Consider the following 21441-nt stretch of genomic DNA (forward strand, 5'->3'; position numbering starts at 1 on the left):
TGTATCGCGTGTGCATGCTAGCGTGGGCGCGTCGTGTATCCGTAGGTGTCAACCAAATTAGAGTTTAATTTTAATAAACTTCACTTTTCTTCTTTAAATCTAAGAAAGCCTGTTTATGCTAATTTCTTTGCCTTTTAATTGGAAAGCGGTGAACAAGGATTCACCAAAGGGGGAGATCAAAACAGAATAGGTTTAAAAATTAAATCCTGTTACAGTAAGACCAGGCGAAGGCTGAAAGAGACCCCAAGACACCTTTCTCACCTGATAGTAACAGTCTGCTCAGTGTGAGGACGGGACTTTGTCTCCTCAAAGACTGTGGTGGTCACTGCTGCCAATTCTGTCATGGACACATGCATCTGCAACAGGTAGATCGATGAGGGTGTGGTATATAGTTTTTTTTCCCTGCCGCAGACTCACCTGTGGTAGCTATGTCCTCAGGAGTCAGACAGCTCGGTCAGTACTGGTGCTACCGCGCCACACTTGGTGATGAGACATTGAAGTCCCCCACCCAAATTACATTCTTTGCCTTTGCTACCCTCAGTGCTGCTTCCAGGTGGTGTTCAGCATGGAGGAGTACTGTTTCATTAGCTGAAGGAGGTGGTAATCAGCAGGAGGTTTCCTTGCCAATGTTTGATCGGATGCCATGAGACTTTGTGGGATCCGAAGTTAATGTTGAGGACTCCCAGGGCCACTCTCTCCCAACTGTGGACCACTGTGCCCCCATCTCCTGTGGCTCTGTATTGCCGATGGGGCAGTTCATGCCCAGGAATGATGGTGGAGGAGTCTGGGACATTGGCTCTCAGGTATGATTCCATGAGTATGACTATGTCAGGCTGTTGCTTGACTCGTCTGTGGGGCAGCTCTTCCAATTTTGGCACACATCCTCAGATGTTTGTGGAGAGGACATTGCAGCGTTGACTGGACAGGGTGTGCCTTTGTAGTTTCCAGTGCCTAGGTAGATGTTGGGTGGTCTGTCTGGTTTTATTCTTATTCGACTTTTCTGTAGCAGCTTGGTACAACTGAGTCATTTCAGAGGGCAGTTAAGAGTCAACCACGTTGCTGTAGGTCTGGAGTCATATGTAGGCCAGACTGCAGATGGACAGAAGATTTCGTCCCCTGAGGACATTAGTGAACCCGATGCGTTTTTACGACAATCCGATAGTTTCATGATCATCACTCCTGAGACTAGGGGCAGTATTTTTCTGTGGGCTTCGGGACCCCAGTGGGAGCCTGCACTCGTCAGGAGCCAGCCTGGGGAAGCTATTTTCCTGGAGGTGACCTCCTAATTGGCCACTTCTGAGCTCACTGTCTAAATAAGGACAGTGGGTGGGCTTCTGATGCTGCCGGCCCTATCAAAAGACCAGCAGTCCTAGAGCCTCGATAGCCCCACTGAGTGAGGTGAGCACAGCTCAATCAGCTAGGAGAATGCACCTCAAAATGGACGTGCCGTCGGAGAGTTGATAATTAAATATTTTTGGAAACCAAGCAGGCCCCTACAATTGGAGGGTAAACCATCTGGTGGCAGCTTTTGGGCTGTGGATGTGCCTTTGCTGCTGGCAGCCTCCTCTTTGGAAATGCAGCCTTTGGCTCTGATGGTCCCTCCATCTCCATTGAGATGGTGGCTTCCCCACATGCTTGGTGGGGGGTGGGGGGGAGTGGGGTCGCTCCATCGCGGGAAAAATGCCAGTGAGCACAAATCATCACCCTTAATTACTTCATCTGGTGGACAGCCAATCCAAATGTCAGCCCACCCCTGTGAAACTTTCCCACACAGCACCTGCTATTTTTCCTGCCCATGCCCCCACCCAACTTTCACTCCAGGGCTAGGAAAATCCTGCCGTAGGTTTTTTTAATTTCAGATTTATGAATTAATTGAATTAAATTCCTACAGCTGTTGTGGTGGAATTTAAACCCATGTTTCTGGTGCATTAGTCCCGACTGCTGAATTACTAGCCCAGTAACATTTCCATTATCCTACCATTCCCATGCAGCTGCATACTGAAACCCATCTGAAGCCTGATTCTTGGTAGCTCATAGTGTCGTGATAGATGCACATATTTCTTCTTTCACCCCAGCTATCTTAACATAAGATAGGAACACCAGTGTTAAAGATGCAGTAGGACAATTGTGAACAGATAATTTAAAAAATACAGTTGTGATGGCATATTTAACTGATATTTAAAATAGACAAATAAAATTATGGCACACTGCTTCTTCAATTTTTTGAAATATTAATTATACCTGTAATAATACCTGCTTAAAATAAATTAGTTAAATCCTTTCTAAGTATCTATTTTTAGCACTTGTGAATGTTGTATTGAAATCTTGAAATACCTCTGTGATTGTTGGGAGCGACCTTTAATTTTTGTTAGCAACAGAAGTTACTGTTTAAAAATGTCAGCTAGACTGGAAAAGAACTAGGATAGTTGTACAAAAAGAAATTGAACATTCAATGATTTTTTTCCGTTATTATGATCTTTCTCAATCCAAAGTGTTGTACTTTGTTACAGAGGCAAAATACTTAATTGACGACTTCCCTGAGGGAGTACTTAAGTTGCTGCCTGAAAGTTGCAGACTAAATTAGCAGCTATCACAACAAGGTTGCAGACCCCAGTTTAGCCTTCACAAATACCTTGTTAAGATGCGCTAGTCTGAAGTAATTTGTTTCTGTAAGATTCACAAATATGTTGTCTATACATTTTCCGCAGTGAATATTTTATAATCTATCCAAGCTATATTATAGCTGTTCATGTAATAATAAATTAATTACAAAAGTTCATGAACATGACGTTACTGATGATTAATAGAACTTAGGTGATATCTATAGTAATAGAATCTGGCTTATTTCCAAATTTAACAGAGCATCCAAGTATTTTCATTGCGAACTTAATTTTTAAAACCATTAATTTCCAGCATTATAACAACAAGCAATTTATGTTAGAAAGGATGATCCTGCAGATTAGCAATGACAGAATTAACAGTATCACTCTTATTATTTGCTGCAGGGATTTACAGATGGAGACTTATCAAAAATTCAATATGGTGGAGCAAATGTGTCTGGATTTCAAATTGTTGATTATGATGATCCGGTTGTTATGAAGTTCATGCAGCGATGGTTAGCATTGGATGAGAAGGAATATCCAGGGGGGAAAACAAGCAAAATTAAGGTAGGTTTACTATCAGTGTTATTTTTGACAACAAATGTGACTGCCATAATACCAAATGGTGACAATGGGTGTGAGGTTGAGTCTGAAAACGCACTGTGCAATAATCAGAATACTAATTTAGAATAAGAACAAGGGAGTGTGATCACTATTTATCCCTCAACCAGCATCGCTAAAACAGATTATCTGGCCATTATCACATTGCTGTTTGTGGGATATTGCTGTGCACAAATTGGCTGCTGCATTTCCTACATTACAACAATGACTACACATCAAAAGTACATAAGTGCCTCTGTGAATGTAAGGAGTGACATTTTATTTATATTAGCGGAAAATAATTACTGTTTAAAAAAACCCAGCCAGAGTGGCAAAATAATTCGGAGATCTGTACAAGAAGAATTAAACATTCAATAAGATTTTTTTCAGTTATTATGATCATTATTTCACCACAGTGATGAATAAATTCAGTGACCATATGTTTTTTGTAAATATCTTTAATGTTATCCTTAAATCCTTATATCCTCAAATCCTTACATCCTTAGAAGATTTATTCTGGTTGTAATGTGTTAGTGAAAAGGAAGGCTTGCTATCGAGTGCAATGGCTATAATTTTTAAAAGTGTTGAGCTAGTAATTAGAGCAATTCTTGCTCTGTTTATGATGTCACAAACATTTTGCGACCATTAATGACTAACTGTGAGCTGTGGGCATCTAACTGCTCATCATATTTTAGGGACATCAATGAAAATAGGCAAATTTATTGTACTGAATTAACAAATAACAACACTATGTTAAACCATAGCGAAATTAAAACAAAAAAGTTTTATGTTTGTGCTTGCACCCTGGATGGGCTACACTTTTTGACTTTCCATAGCAGGTGCTAACTTGAATCTGTCTGACTGAACATGAACTGATAATCTCAAAACCGCTAACATGTTTCTTTAACCTTCGATCAAAATTAGTGGATACTTTATTCATCTTAAAAAGAACCATGACCTCGATTTTTAACTCCTGGTGGGAATGCAACAAAGTGACCCACATGCCTGTCTGTGACACAGCAAACAGATTTCAATGGTCATGCCTCATTAAAGTGCTGCTGGGCAACTTTCCAATTTTTTGGCCAAAAGGGCCAGAAAGTGGTGCTTGTCCATTGAGCAGCAGGACATTGTCACCGAGGACCTGTAGGAGCAGGTAAGTGTTCCAAAAGGAGAATTTCATTTGCAGGTTTAAGGTTCAAGGTTTCTTTGTGGAGCTCAGAGGTTTACTCCTGCTCCCCGGCCCACAAGGAGATTTAAAAAAAATTAAACTTATCTGATGAGCCTTTTCTAACCTTGGCTCCTGTTCCCATTGGAGAAGCCATCACTGCTCCTCACTCAGGCCTCAGGTTAAAACAGTGGATCATCGGAGGTTTCCGCCAGACGACAGAAAAATCAACCCTGAGGAGTTTGTTGTAATTCTCATCCTTCAAAAGGATTGTTGATGCTGATGAGCCAGATCAGCTTTAAAAAAGCAGTAATATTTATGTGTAAGATGCAATTATATAAATCAAATATTGTGAGAGGTAATATTCAGGATTTACAGACAAAGCTTCAGTGTATAGCAAATCTTATTATAAAGCAGTACCTTGTATTACAATTTATTGTCCTAAATTTTATGTATTAGTTACATATGAACAGAAGTATTGGTTGAACTATCTACATATTCAGGAAGATTTTGCAGATACACACAAACTTGCAAATCCAAACCAATGTTTGTTAGACAATACTGAACATTCTTATGATTTAAACATTAAATAGGTTGAGGAGAATGATAGTTTAGCAATCACAATTTGCAATTTCAGCTACCTGTTTGCAGTCTCAGGACAGACCTTTATTTTAATTTTGCAATGCAATGCTGATGCAGCACTATAATATCAGAACGGCTCTATGTTTTTGATTTTGAAGCTGCAGCTTTCTGCTGACGTAGACACTCTTCCATTAAAATAATGCAATGTCTAATACTGTTTGCATCAATGTAATTTCCTTCTTCCCAAAGATCATTTTGTAATTTATGACAGCCTTACATGTAGGAAAGTGACAGTCTGAGAAATGCTTCCAGGTTGCTTTGACTTCAGTTCTATTCTGCATAGCCTTATCACAACCATATGTAAATTAGTGCTAACTGAATATTTGAAACATGTACCTCATCTTTGTTTTATCCTTCCACTGAAAACTGATGATATTTTTATCCCCTGACTTGCCTCACAAAAGATAAATAAATAACCTCAGGGTAAGGTGTAACATCATATTTTCAGAGACACAAGAACAGGAGTAGACCATTCACCCCATCAAACCTCTTCCACCATTCAATTGGATCATAGCTGCTTTTGTTACCTATCCCTTGATACCTTTACCTAACAAAAAAACTATCAGACTTCATGTCCTCTCCTGAAGCAGTCTCAAATTAGAAAACTGAAGATCATTCCAGTGATCCACAGAGATTGTGCAGTCTGCGGTACATCAAAGAGGTCACCAATGCCCTGGTCAGGAGGGCTGGAGATTATGTGCGCTTCTTCATAGATCCCAACTCACAAAGAGAGAGGTCCATTGGTTTTGGGCCATTGCAGGATTCTCCTAGATGCAGGGGGTCATTGACTGCACGCATGTGGCCATCAAGGCTCCAAAACACCAGCCAGCGGCCTTCATCAACAGGAAAAGTTTTCACTCCCTCAATGTACAACTGGTGTGCGACCACCGTAAATGGATCTTGCAGGTCTGTGCACGCTTCCTGGTAAGTTGCCATGATGCCTACATTTTGAGGCAATCCCAGGTTCCTGAACTTTGCCTTCCCTCCAGCCTTCAGGGATGTATCCTTGGAGACAAAGGCTACCCAATGAGGACATTGTTGCTGATGCCTGTGGGGAACCCACACTAAAAGGCTGCTCTGGTCTGGAAATGAAACCCGACCCAAGCCCGACAGAAACACATCCTACCCAAACCCAACCCAGCCCGAGTCCTTTCATTTTTCCTGTGCCTTACCCAACCCGACCCGACCCGAACACCGGAATAAAATTGGTTATATTAAAGAGGTTGTGTTCTACCTTGGATGGAATCGCTCCCTGCAGACTAGTTCGGAGTAGTTCCCGCCTTGACGTCCTGGCTGGCACTGTGTCCGACCCAGCCCGACCTGACCTGAGCCCGAATGCCAGACCCGGAAGAGTGACCCGACCCAAACCCGACACATATCGTCAGGTCCCGTCAGGTTCGGGTCGGGTAGCCATGCTCTAACCCACACATAGATGCAAAGGAGAGGTACAACACCTGCCATGGGACAATGTGAGTGACCATTGAGCAGACCATTGGTCTGCTGAAGATGCGATTCAGGTGCCTGGATCAGTTCGGGGGAGCCCTTCAGTATGCCCCACTGAGGGTCTGTTGTATCACTGTTATTTGCTGTGTGCTGCACAACCTTGCCCTGCAGAGGCAGGAGCCAATGAACAATGAGGAAAGTGAGGAGCAGACTGCCTCCTCAGATGATGATGATGAGGATGTGGAGTGGGAAGATGGGCAGGCTAAGCCAGATCAAGAACCCTAAGGGCAACATGACATTGAACAAGAGAGACGCACAAGGGAGGCTCATGATGCCTTTTATACATTCATGTTTCATTCGATCCTTTATGGCCCTTGTACCTTTACCAATAAAGTCCTTGCTCTATGCAACCATCTTTCACCATTCTTTCCTTAACGATGCATTGGCTTATTGAACATTCACACATAGCTGACCTGGTAGGTCTCTAGAGATGAGCCCTTGTAGCATCTGTGATTGACTCCAGCTTCTTACTAGAGACTGGGTGCAGTGATGGCTCTAGCCTTTGATGGAGGAAAAAGGGAGGGAGTCCATGCCTAGCAGTAAAGATTTATTTCCTGTCATAATGGAGGTGGACATTGTAATGATAAACGCTCACCCGTGAAACCCAATGAACATAAGAAAATGCAAAATAGGAGCAGGAGTAGGCCATTCAACCCATCGAGCCTGCTCTGCCATTCAGTAAGATTGTGGCTGATCTGATTGTGGCCTTAACTCCACTTTCCTGCCTGCCCCCGTAACTCTTGACACCCTTGTCAATCAAAAATCTGTCTAACTCAGCCTCGACTATATTCAATGACCCAGTCTTCACTGCTTGCTAGAGTAGAGAATTCCAAATACTAATGATCCTCTGAAAAAGAAATTCCTCCTCATCTCCATCTTAAATGGGAGACCCCTTAATTTGAAACTGTGCCCTCTAGTTCTTGACTCCCCCAAAAGGGGAAACATCCTCTCAGAATCTACCTTGTCAAGTTGCCTCAAAATCTTATACGTTTCAATAAGATCATCTCCCGATCTTCTAAACGGCAATGAGCATAGATCCAACCTGCTCAACCTTTCCTCATAAGACAAACCCCTCATTCCAGGAATTAGCCTAGTGAACATTCTCTGAACTGCTTCCAATACAAGTATGGCCCTCCTTAAATAAGGAGAACAAAACTGTACACAGTACTCTCGGTGGGGTCTTACCAATGCCCCGTATATTTGTAGCAAGACTACCCTACTTTTATACTCCATTCCCCTTGCAATAAAGGCCAACATTCCGTTTACCTTCCTAATTACTTGCTGTACTCACATGCTGACTTTTTGTGATTCATGTACAAGGACACACAGGTCTCTCTGCACCACAGCATTCTGCCTCAGAGAGGTGGAAGTCCTGCCCCAGGCCAAATAAGGGCCTGAGCCACGCAAAATCATAGCGTGGCTTCCAGGCACAGTGGAGGTGGGCTCGTCACCAACTTTTTTGGCCGTAGGACAGGGGCTCCAGCTCTCTGAAATGGCCTAACAAGCCACAGTTCTAGTTAGGAAGCCACTCACCATCGCCTTCTCAATGGCAATGTGGGATAGAATCATAGAATGGTCACAGCATTGAAGGAGGTCATTTGGCTTGTCGAGTTCCTGCCGACTCTCTGCAAGATCAATTTCGCTAGTCCAAATCACCTGCTCTTTCCCCATTGCCCTGCAAATTCTTTCTCTTCAGGTGCTTATCCAATTGCCTTTTGAAAGCCCAATTGAATCTGCCTCCACCACACTTTTAGGCAGTGCATTCCAGATCCTAGCCACTTACTGTGTAAAAAGGTTTTTCCTAATGTTGCTTTTGGTTCTTTTGCCAATCACCTTAAATCAATGTTCTCTGGTTTTTTGACCCTTCCACCAATAGGAACGGTTTCTCTCTATCTCCTCTGTAGACTCCTCATGATTTTGAACACCGCTATCAAATCTCCTCTTAACTTTCTCTTCTCTGAGGAGGCCAACCCAACTTCTCCAATCTAACCTTCATCCCTGGAACCATTCTCATAAATCTTTTCTGCACCCTCTCTGAAGTTTGCCCATCCTTCCTAAAGTAGGTGCCCAGAATTGGACACAATACTCCAGCTGAGGCCAAACCAACATTTTATAGAGTTTCCTATAACTTCCTTAGAGTCAGAGAGTCATACAGCACAGAAACAAGCCCTTCGGCCCATCATGTCTGTGCCGGCCATCAAACACCTACCTATTCTTATCCCATTTTCCAGCACTTGGCCCATAGCCTTGTATGCTATAGCGTTTCAAGTGCTCATCTAAATACATAAATGTTGTGATGGTTCCTGCCTCTTCAGGCAGTGCGTTCCAGATTCCAACCACCCTCTGGGTGAAATTTTTTTTCCTCAAACCCCCTCTAAACCTCCTGCCCCTTACCTTAAATCTATGCCCCCTGGTTATTGACCCCTCCGCTAAGGGAAAAAGTTTCTTCCTATCTACTCTATCAATGCCCCTCATAATTTTGTATACCTCAATTATGTCCCCCCTCAGCCTTCTCTGCTCTAAGGAAAACAACCCTAGCCTTTTCAGTCTCTCTTCATAGCTGAAATGCTCCTGCCCAGGCAACATCCTGGTGAACCTCCTCAGCACCCTCTCCAGTGCAATCACATCCTTTCTGTAGTGTGGTGCCCAGAACTGTACACAATACTCCAGCTGTGGCCTAACTAGTGTTTTATACAGCTCCATCATAACCTCCCTGCTCTTATATTCCATGCCTCGGCTAATAAAATAATAAACTTCCTTGCTTTTGTACTCTATGACTCTATTTAAAAAGTTCAGGATCCCGTATGTCTTTTTAACCACTTTCTCAACGTGCCCTGCCACCTTCAATGATTTGTGCAAATATATCCCCAAGCCTCTCTGTTCCTGCACCTCTTTTATAATTGTGCCCTTTAGTTTATATTGCCTCTCCTCATTCTTCCAACCAAACTATCACTATACGCTTCTCTACATTAAATTTCATCTGCCACGTGTCTGCCCATTCCACCAGCCTGACTATGTCTCTTGAGGCCTGTCACTATCTTCCTTACAGGTTTGTGTCATAAGTAAATTTTGAAATTGTGTCGTGTATACACAAGTCTAAGTCATTAACATATATCAAGTATACTTTCCTGCAGTTTGAAAAACAGCCATTCATTAGTCTCCTGTCACTCAGCCAACATCATATCCATGCTGCCACTGTCTGTTTGATTCCATAGGCTTCAACTTTGCTGGGAAGCCTATTATGTGGCACTTTATCAAACAACTTTTGGAAGTCCATTTACACCACATCAACTGCATTACCCTCATCAACCCTCTCTGTTACTTCATCAAAAAACTCAATCAAGTTGGTTAAACACAATTTGTCTTTAAAAAATCCATGCTAGCTTTCCTTAAATAATCTACAGTTGTCCAAGTGACTGTTAATTTTGTTCTAGGTTATCGTTTCTAAAATCTTTCCCACCCTTGAGGTTAAACTGAATGTAGTTGCTGGATTTATCCTCACACCCTTTTTTGAACAAGGGTGTAACATATGCAATTCTCTAGTCCTCTGGCAACATCCCCATGTCTAAGGAGAATTGAAAATATCATGTCCAGTACTTCCGCAATTTCCACCCTTACTTCCCTCAGCATCCTCGGATACATGCCATCTGGTTCTGGTGGCTTAACTTTAAGTGCAGCCAGGCTTTCTAATACCTCCTCTTCATCAATTTTTGGCCCATCTAATATCTCAACTTCCTCTTCATTCACTGTGATTCTGCCAGTATCTTCTTCCTTGGCAAAGACAGATGCAAAGTACTCATTTAGCACCTCAGCCATACCATCTGCCTCCATCCGTAGATCCCCATTTTGGTCCCGAATTGATCACACATCTCCTTTTCCTACCATTTTACTATTTATATGCCCATAGAAGACATTTGGATTCCCATTTACATTAGCTGCTAGTCTCTTTTCAGACTCTTTCTTTGACTCTCTTATTTCCTTTTTCACTTCTCCTCTGAACTTTCTATATTTGACCTCGTTCTCAACCAGTATTGTCAACCTGATATAAAAACAAGAAATGCTGGAATCACTCAGCAGGTCTGGCAGCATCTATGAAAAGAGCAGCAGAGTTAACGTTTCGGGTCAGTGACCCTTCTTGTCAACCTGATACCTGTCATGCACAACCTTTTTCGGCTTCATCTTACTCTCTATCTCTTTTGTCATCTGGCTTTGATTGCTCTACCTTTGCCCCTTGTGAGAATGTACCTCACCTGGGCACAAACCATCTCCTCTTTAAAGGCACCCCATTGTTCTGTTACAGCTTTGACTGTCACTCTTTCATTCCAAGTTACCCAGGACAGGTCCGTTCTCACCAAACTGAAAATGGCCCTCCTCCAGTTAAGTATTTTTACTCTTGATTGCTCCTTATCCTTTAACATAGCTAATCTAAACCTTATGATAATATGATCACTGGCCCGTAAATGATCCCCTACAGATATTTGGTTCACTTGGCCCAACTCATTCCTCAGAACCAGATCCAGCAATGCCTCCTTTCTTGTTGGGCCAGAAATGTTGTGATCATGAAAATTTTCCTGAACATACTTGAGAAACTCTTCTCGCTCTTTGCCCTTTACACTATTATTATCCCAGTCCATATTAGGATAATTAAAGACTCCAATTATCGCCACTCAAGACTTGTGCCTCTCTGTAATTTCTGTGTAATTCCCTGCAAATTTGCTCCTCCATATCTTTTCCACGAGTTGGTGATTATTGAATCCACCCAATCGTGTACCTGGACCATAAAATCCAACCCCGTGGTTTTAGGGTTCCTGCCATTCCTTTTCCACTATACTAGTACAGAACTAGCCTTACCTCTCGCCCAACTGTTCCGTACAGCTACAACAGGGGCATACCCAACAATGTGGGAAATTGCCTAGGTATGTCAATAGACGAGCAACAGAATCTGGCCTTGCCAGTGACATCAACATCCTGTGAATGAATAATATAAAGAATTCTTCTGTTGGAAATGCACATTTTCTTTTTTTTTAAAAGTACAATAATATGTCATGGTTGAGTTTTTTTGATTAAATTTTGACCATAAGAGGTTGAGCTATTTGCAGGAATGACTGAGTTGACAATGAATGGGCAGAAAAAGAGCATTTCAGATTTATTTTGAGTAACTTAATTTGTGCAATTCCAATCATTTTGGATTGATATTTTTACAAAAGGTGATATACATGTACAAAAAGCTATAAAACTTCACCGACATAGGCACAAAATGGGCAGGATTTTTGTGTAGGAGCACGGGCTCTCATGCTGGCCAAAAAGGGGGACCCATGCCTCAGCCTTTTCATGCCCCATCCCCCTGGAGCGATCCTCAGTTGTTTTTCTGCCTAAATGTCGTGGAGGGAGGGGTGTCCATGGAGGTGGAGGTTTTGCTGGTGGGGTCTTCTGTGGGCTATGGATTGCCCACGAAGGAGGGACTCCCCACCCCCCCACAAAAGCATGCAGGGAGGGCACCACGTTTTAAAGAACAAAAGAACAAAGAAAATTACAGCACAGGAGCAGGCCCTTCGGCCCTCCAAGCCTGCGCCAATCCAGATCCTCTATCTAAACATGTCGCCTATTTTCTAAGGGTCTGTATCTCTTTGCTTCCTGCCCATTCATGTATCTGTCCAGATACATCTTAAAAGACACTATCGTGCCCGCGTCTACCACCTCCGCTGGCAACGCGTTCCAGGCACCCACCACCCTCTGCGTAAAGAACTTTCCACGCATATCCCCCCTAAACGTTTCCCCTCTCACTTTGAACTCGTGACCCCTAGTAATTGAATCCCCCACTCTGGGAAAAAGCTTCTTGCTATCCACCCTGTCTATACCCCTCATGATTTTGTACACCTCAATCAGGTCCCCCCCTCAACCTCCGTCTTTCTAATGAAAATAATCCTAATCTGCTCAACCTCTCTTCATAGCTAGCGCCCTCCATACCAGGCAACATCCTGGTGAACCTCCTCTGCGCCCTCTCCAAAGCATCTACATCCTTTTGGTAATGTGGCGACCAGAACTGCACGCAGTATTCCAAATGTGGCCGAACCAAAGTCTTATACAACTGTAACATGACCTGCCAACTCTTGTACTCAATACCCCGTCCGAGGAAGGAAAGCATGCCGTATGCCTTCTTGACCACTCTATTGACCTGCATTGCCACCTTCAGGGAACAATGGATCTGAACACCCAAATCTCTCTGTACATCAATTTTCCCCAGGACTTTTCCATTTACTGTATAATTCACTCTTGAATTGGATCTTCCAAAATGCATCACCTCGCATTTGCCCTGATTGAACTCCATCTGCCATTTCTCTGCCCAACTCTCCAATCTATTTATATTCTGCTGTATTCTCTGACAGTCCCCTTCACTATCTGCTACTCCACCAATCTTAGTGTCGTCTGCAAACTTGCTAATCAGACCACCTACACTTTCCTCCAAATCATTTATGTATATCACAAACAACAGTGGTCCCAGCACGGATCCCTGTGGAACACCACTGGTCACACGTCTCCATTTTGAGAAACTCCCTTCCACTGCTACTCTCTGTCTCCTGTTGCCCAGCCAGTTCTTTATCCATCTAGCTAGTACACCCTGGACCCCATGCGACTTCACTTTCTCCATCAGCCTACCATGGGGAACCTTATCAAACGCCTTACTGAAGTCCATGTATATGACATCGACAGCCCTTCCCTCATCAATCAACTTTGTCACTTCCTCAAAGAATTCTATTAAGTTGGTAAGACATGACCTTCCCTGCACAAAACCATGTTGCCTATCACTGATAAGCCCATTTTCTTCCAAATCGGAATAGATCCTATCTCTCAGTATCTTCTCCAGCAGCTTCCCTACCACTGACGTCAGGCTCACCGGTCTATAATTACCTGGATTTTCCCTGCTACCCTTCTTAAACAAGGGGACAACATTAGCAATTCTCCAGTCCTCCGGGACCTCACCCGTGTATAAGGATGCTGCAAAGATATCTGTTAAGGCCCCAGCTATTTCCCCTCTCGCTTCCCTCAGTAACCTGGGATAGATCCCATCCGGACCTGGGGACTTGTCCACCTTAATGCCTTTTAGAATACCCAACACTTCCTCCCTCCTTATGCCGACTTGACTTAGAGTAATCAAACATCTGTCCCGAACCTCAACATCCGTCATGTCCCTCTCCTCGGTGAATACCGATGCAAAGTACTCATTTAGAATCTCACCCATTTTCCCTGACTCCACGCATAACTTTCCTCCTTTGTCCTTGAGTGGGCCAATCCTTTCTCTAGTTACCCTCTTGCTCCTTATATATGAATAAAAGGCTTTGGGATTTTCCTTAACCCTGTTTGCTAAAGATATTTCATGACCCCTTTTAGCTCTCTTAATTCCTCGTTTCAGATTGGTCCTACATTCCCGATATTCTTTCAAAGCTTCGTCTTTTTTCAGCCACCTAGACCTTATGTATGCTTCCTTTTTCCTCTTAGCTAGTCTCACAATTTCACCTGTCATCCATGGTTCCCTAATCTTGCCATTTCTATCCCTCATTTTCACAGGAACATGTCTCTCCTGCACGCTAATCAACCTCTCTTTAAAAACCTCCCACATATCAAATGTGGATTTACCTTCAAACAGCTGCTCCCAATCTACATTCCCCAGCTCCTGCCGAATTTTGGTATAGTTGGCCTTCCCCCAATTTAGCACTCTTCCTTTGGGACCACTCTCGTCTTTGTCCATGAGTATTCTAAAACTTACAGAATTGTGATCACTATTCCCAAAGTAGTCCCCTACTGAAACTTCAACCACCTGGCCGGGCTCATTCCCCAACACCAGGTCCAGTATGGCCCCTTCCCGAGTGAATCCCAGTCAATGTTGGGAAAATTAAAATCTCCTATCACCACCACCCTGTTGCTCCTACATCTTTCCATAATCTGTTTACATATTTGTACTTCTATCTCACGCTCGCTGTTGGGAGGCCTGTAGTACAGCCCCAACATTGTTACCGCACCCTTCCTATTTCTGAGTTCTGCCCATATTGCCTCACTGCTCGAGTCCTCCATAGTGCCCTCCTTCAGCACAGCTGTGATATCCTCTTTGACCAGTACTGCAACTCCTCCACCCCTTTTACCTCCCTCTCTGTCCCGCCGGAAGCATCGATATCCTGGGATATTTAGTTGCCAATCATGCCCTTCCCTCAACCAAGTCTCAGTAATAGCAATAACATCATACTCCCAGGTACTAATCCAGGCCCTAAGTTCATCTGCCTTACCTACTACACTTCTTGCATTAAAACAAATGCACCTCAGACCACCAGTCCCTTTGCGTTCATCATCTGCTCCCTGTCTACTCTTTCCCTTAGTCACGCTGACTTCATTATCTAGTTCCTTACAGGCTTTAGTTACTACCACCTTACTGTCCACTGACCTCCTCATTTGGTTCCCATCCCCCTGCCACATTAGTTTAAACCCTCCCCAACAGCGTTAGCAAAAGTACCCCCAAGGACATTGGTTCCAGTCCGGCCCAGGTGTAGACCGTCCAATTTGTAATAGTCCCACCTTACCCAGAACCAGTCCCAATGTCCCAAAAATCTGAACCCTTCCCTCCTGCACCATCTCTCAAGCCACGCATTCATCCTGACTATTCTTTCATTTCTACTCTGACTATCACGTGGCACTGGTAGCAATCCTGAGATTACTACCTCTGAGGTCCTACTTTTTAACTTGGCTCCTAACTCCCTAAATTCTGCTTGTAGGACCTCATCCCGTTTTTTACCTGTATCATTGGTGCCTATGTGCACAACGACAACTGGCTGTTCACCCTCCCCTTTCAGAATGCTCTGCAGCTGATCTGAGACATCCCTGACCCGTGCACCTGGGAGGCAACATACCATTCGGGAGTCTCGTTTTCGACCACAGAACCGCCTATCTACTCCCCTTACAATTGAATCCCCGATAACTATAGCCCTTCCACTCTTTTTCCCGCCCTTCCAAACAGCAAAGCCAGCCACAGTGCCATGAACCTGGCTACTGCTGCCTTCCCCTGGTGAGCCATCTCCCTCAACAGTATCCAAAACGGTATACCTGTTTTGGAGGGAGATGACCGCAGGGGACACCTGCGCTGCCTTCCTGCTCTTTCTCTGCCTTTTGGTCACCCATTCCCTTTCTCCCTCAGCAATCCTAATCTGCGGTGTGACCAATTCGCTAAACGTGCTATTCACTACCTCCTCAGCATCGCGGATGCTCCAAAGTGAGTCCATCCGCAGCTCCAGAGCCGTCATGCGGTCTAACAAGAGCTGCAGCTGGACACACTTCCAGCACGTGAAGGAGTCAGGGACATCAGCTGTGTCCCTGAGCTCCCACATTGAGCAAGAGGAGCATGTCACGGGTCTGAGATCTCCTGCCATTTTTAATCTTAAGCTTAAGTTAGTCTTAACTTAGATAAACGAAAAAGGAACGAAAAGTTTTCACCTACCACAGGTAAAAAAAAATAGAAAAAGCCTTACCTTATCTGCACACCACCGAGTCCTTTTTTTTTTGGTTAGAGGAGGAGGGCGGGTGGGAGACACGACAGGTGTAGTGTCTCGGGTTAAGCCGCTGCCCAAATATATAGGACTTACTTACCCAGCTGCCACTTCGCTCTCCCTGTCGCCGCTGCAAAAAGAAACCGCCAAAACAACAAAGCACCTTCCCCGCGTGGCGGAGGCACCCCCCTGCTGGTTAGATTCCAGAGGAAGGAAGGAAGAGGGCCTTAAGTGGCCGTTAATAGGCCACTTAAGGACTTCTGAAATAAAAAACAAAGTACTGGAAATACTCATCAGGTCTGGCAGCATCGATGGAGAGAGAAACACAGTTAATGTTTCAGCTTTGTGACCTTTCATTAATGGTCTCCATTGGCCTCTGGGTAGGAAGGCTGCCATCGGCCCATCTCGCCTCCTGCAAAATCACTTGGTGATTCGGACAGTGACAGGCCCTCTGCCCCTGCCACCTATCATGATTCTATGGGTCCCCCCCTCAAGGGGGCCCAGAAAATCCAGCCCTGTGTTTTTAGGGTTCCTGCCATTCCTTTTCCACTATACTAGTATGGAACTAGCCTTACCTCTAGCCCAACTGTTCCATACAGCTACAACAGGGGTATCTACCCAACAATGTGGGAAATTGCCTAGGTATGTCCTGTCCACAAAAGCAGGACAAATCCAAACTGGACAATTACCACTCCCTCAGTCTACTCTCATTCATGAGCAAAGTGATGGAGATTGTCATTGATAGCGCTATCAAGCAGCACTTACTCAACAATAATCTGCTCACCAATGCTCAGTTTGGGTTCCACCAGGACCACTCAGCTCTAAATCTCATTATAGCTATGATTCAAACAGGGACAAAAGAGCTGAATTCCAGAGATGAGGTGAGACTGACGGCCCTTGACATCAAGGCAGCATTTGACCAATTGTGGCATCAAGGAACGCCAGCAACATTGAAATCAATGGGAATCAGGGGGAGAGCTCTCCACTGGTTGGAGTCATACCTGGCACAAAGGAAGATGGCTGTAGTTGTTGGAGGCCAATCATCACAGACCCAGTACATCACTGAAGGAGTTCCTCAGTGGAGTGTCTGAGGCCAGTCAGCTTCAGTTTTTTCATCAATGACCTTTCCTCTCTCGTAAGATTAATCGTTGGCATGTTCGCTGATGATTGCACAGTGTTCAGTACCATTCACAACCCCTAAGATACTAAAGCAGTCTGTGCCTGCATGCAGCAAGACCTGGTGGACAACATTCAGGACGGGCTGCAAAGTGGCAAGTGACATTGGCGACACACAAGTGTCATGCAATGATGATTTCTAACAAGGGAAAATCTAACCATCTTCCCTTGACATTCAATCACTGAATCTCCCACCATGAACGTTCTGGGGCATTACCATTGACCAGAAACTTAACTGGACCAGCTATACAAATACTATGGCAACAAGAGCAGGTCAGATGTTGGGAATTCCGCAGCGAGTAACTCGCCTTCTGATGCCCCAAAGCCTGCCCACCATTTACAAGGCACATGTTCGGAGTGTGATGATTACTTTCCACTTGCCTGGATGAGTGCAGCTCCAAACACACTCAAGAAGCTCGGCACCATCCAAGACAAAGTGGCCCACTTGATTGGCAACCTATCCACCACCTTAAACATTCACTCCCTCCAACACTGGCACATAATGACAGCAATGTGTACCATCTACAAGATGCACTGCTGCAACTCTCAAATGTTCCTGCGACAGCACCTTCCAAGCTCAAGACCTCTACCACCTAGAAGAACCAGGGCAGCATGGTAACACCACCACCTGAAAGTTCCCCTCCAAGTTACACACAATCCTGACTTGGAACTATATCGCCGTTCCTTCACTGTCGCTGGGTCAAAATCCTGGCACTCCCTCCCTAACAGCACATGAATCGCAGCGGTTCAAGAAGGCAGCTCACCACTATCTTCTCAAGGACAATTAGGGATGGACAATAAATGCAGGCCTTGCCAGCAACAACGGCATCCCATGAATGATTGAAAAAAATACTCATATGGGTCCGTTTTAATGCAGTGCATAGATCAGGCTGATGGCATTTAGAACAGTCCTTCCATCCTCCAAACAATGTTGGCGGGAGCCCCGATCTGTTTTCTTTGTTGAACCTCAGTTTCATTGACTAGGTGGTCTCCCCATGTTAATCTTTTGGAAGGGTGGAAAATCCAGCAGGACAACCAATCATCATGGGCCTCCAACAGTAGCTTAATGGGAAGGGATGGAAGCATCAGGAGTGAAATGGAGCTGTGGCTTTTAACAACTGGGAAACATTGCAGCACCTGCCACAGTAATGAGGTGAAATAATGGAACCCTTTCTGGCTGTACACACAAGAGACTGCAGAAGTAGTGCTGTCCCTGTTTCCAAATTCTCTTGAATGGAGCTAAAATCTTCTTTAAATGCCATTGGAAATGGCTGCCTCCTGATGTACCAACCACTGTCAGTGGAAGCTTGAACTAGTGAACTAGTGGTAACAACACATGATGAGATAGGAATGGTGTCTGGGCCTTACTGTGTGAGTTGATACTAATTTACATACATTAATGAGATCTTAACTTCTCATTGCCCTGTTTCTGGATTCTTAAATAGATGCCCATTTTAATATTGGGACAGGTGGATCTTTAGCAATAAGTCAGCAAGAGACTATTCATTTCTGTCCTACTACCACTCCATTTCTAAGCATAAACAGGGTGATAGCAAGACAAAAATTGTCCCCATAATGACTATTGTTATTCTTAGGACCCATCAATTGTGTGTTCTTAATTTGATTTATTATAAGTCATATATATTCCAGTGAAATGAAGAGATGCACAGAGACTTGATTCCTTATCTTCTAGGTCTGGCATGTCATCCTTGTTTCACTAATTGGAGGGAAGGATGTTTTGCATAATTATTTCTTGGTAGTTTAGTGATTAGTGTAATACCAATCTTTGACATTATTTTAGTGGGATTCATTTATATATTGAGGTTGAAGGACTTTCATTAAATCATTGGCTTTCTAGTAAATATTTCCTTGGCTTTTGGGCTTTGAGGAACTGGAGTTAGATTTTAGTCCAGACACATTCTTGGGCTTCAGAAGCTGATTGCACCTGATGATGGAGGCCTGAGCATGGTCCTCAGTTTTCATCTACATATTTGCGGTGTCCTGCTGTGGTGCCTCTGCAGGCAACTCCCCTGATGAGATAAACAGTTTTGTCTCTCTCTGTTGCTGACAGCAGGCTTCAGTTAAGTCCGAGGAGGGCTTTTGGAGCAGGATATGTAGTGGTGGTGGCGGGGGGTTGCGTATTTGCAAGACTTGTAGAACTGGGAGAGTTCCTCCTGGCTTCCAAGGAACATTTGTTTTGCATGTGCAACTGAAAGAATTCCGAACAGAGCAAGCTAGATAGTTCCGATGAAGGGTCACTGACCCGAAACGTTAACTCTGCTTCTCTTTCCACAGATGCTGCCAGACCTGCTGAGTGGTTCCAGCATTTCTTGTTTTTAAGCCAGATAGCTTCCCTGGCCATCCTCGATGAAGTTCAATAAAGGTTCCTTCACAGAGATGAGTCCACTAATTAACATATACAAGACTTCTACGCCCGTTTTAGGCATTTGCCCGGGGTATTTAAAAAAAAGGGATCCATGATTTTAGGAATTGGCCCAAAGCCTATGCATATTGGGTGCAGGCTGACTCATTGCTAGTACTTGTACTTCACAGTCCATGATGTCTGCTTTTAAAGCTGAAACTTTGTGGCTTAAAGAGAATCTAGGGAGATTAACACAGAGCATGATTTGTGATTGGTCTTTTGTGTCTTGGCCACCATTTACCCCTCAGCCAACACCATCAAAACAGATTAATTGGTCAGTTATCTCAATGCTGTTTATGGAAGCTTGTCACAATGATCTCCAAAACAGCAGAGCCTACTCATCAGTGTGTATTTCATGGTCTGTAAAGCACCTTGGGACATCTGGAGGTTATAAAAGGTGCTGTATAAATTCAAGTACTTTCTCCATTCATCCATTTGTTTGTTTTTCAGTATACTTCTGCTCTGACCTATGATGCTGTTCAAGTGATGACTGAAGCATTCCGCTATCTACGCAAACAGCGAATAGACATTTCTAGGAGAGGTAGTACTGGAGATTGTCTTGCAAACCCTGCTGTACCCTGGGGACAGGGAATTGAAATAGAAAGGGCATTAAAACTGGTAGGTACCTTTTGGTTTCTAAGGAACAGAGCTATTTAAAATATACAAATTATAACACAAGGGGTAAAAAGTAGTCTCAGGTGGTGGCACAAAATGGGTGATATTGGATTAGTTGTTTGTTATATGCAGCACCTTCTATTCACTTCCATTGCAGTCAATAGAACTGAATATCAGGCACTGCATATAATGGGCAGCTGATCCAAAATCACCCACTTGTGCCACCGCCCAAGATGAATTTCTACCCCAAGGTTTGCTGAACCTGGACCATAAGCTCACGAATTGACACTTCTTTGACAATAGTTTACATCTTGTGCATATGAAGGGAATAGATGGACGTGAACTAATATCTTCTGGTATTGCTGTCTGCTTTGAGTTCAGGGCTATAATTCTTCAACTAGCTGAAAGGCTGTTCTTCTGCAACTTACCATATGTTTGTGTATTATCTATTTTTAATTCACATTCGGGGCCGGATTTTACTGAGCCCCTGACGTTGGGCTCCATGGTGGGGGGCCGGAAAATCAGTCCAGCAGACGCCCACCACAAAGCTCGATGCCAGGAGGGCCCGGCCAGATCCTCCCGGCAGCGGCGAGGCTCCGTGGCAGCACCCCTGCTGTTGGCCAACGGGACCTGCATATAGATATTTGAATCAATAAAATGAATTCATTTAAATATACTTACCAGCAATCTTCCGAGCCCGCCACTGGCGTGGCGGCCAGCACTCCTGTGCCTTCAATTCTCTGTCTGGGGAAAGCAGGCGTGACACTGGTGGGGACGGGGGAGAAGTTAATATTTTCAGTGCGGCGGGGTGGGGGTGTGGTGAACAGAATCAAATAAATGTAATGGGAGTAGTGGATGGTGGGAAGGGATGAACTTTAAACTTTGTGCAATCTGGAGGGGAAGGTCAGATTTAAAAGGTAAGTGTTTTTTTTGGGGGGGAAGGGCAAATAGTTAATGCAATTGTTATTGGGGGGTGGGAAAGGAGCATTGAATTATATTTGATAAATTTTGGGGGATGTATCTTTAAAAATTTAAATGTGCCAGCTGGGCTGGTTGCCCTTTAAAAATAGTACTAGCGCCTGTGCACAGGCAGCTGACGCATTGCTGGCATCGGTCAGCCCGCCTCCTCCATGTGATTGGGGGTGGCGAACCAGCCCGGCTAAAACGTGCTGCCGCACGGGAGATTGC

At 44.2% G+C, this 21441-nt stretch overlaps 1 protein-coding gene across 3 annotated transcripts in view; it reads left to right on the forward strand.

The window, feature by feature from the left end:
• gria2b (glutamate receptor, ionotropic, AMPA 2b) overlaps positions 1-21441 on the forward strand; it is a 164037-nt gene that overhangs the window by 105899 nt on the left and 36697 nt on the right. For all 3 annotated transcript variants that reach the window (XM_068042059.1, XM_068042067.1, XM_068042077.1), the window contains exons 6-7: positions 3006-3167; positions 20089-20256. In XM_068042059.1, coding sequence (XP_067898160.1) covers positions 3006-3167; positions 20089-20256 — 330 coding nt within the window. The remainder of the gene's footprint in view (positions 1-3005; positions 3168-20088; positions 20257-21441) is intronic.

This window comes from Heterodontus francisci, chromosome 1 (genome assembly GCF_036365525.1).
Source record: "Heterodontus francisci isolate sHetFra1 chromosome 1, sHetFra1.hap1, whole genome shotgun sequence".
Lineage (NCBI taxonomy): Eukaryota > Metazoa > Chordata > Chondrichthyes > Heterodontiformes > Heterodontidae > Heterodontus > Heterodontus francisci.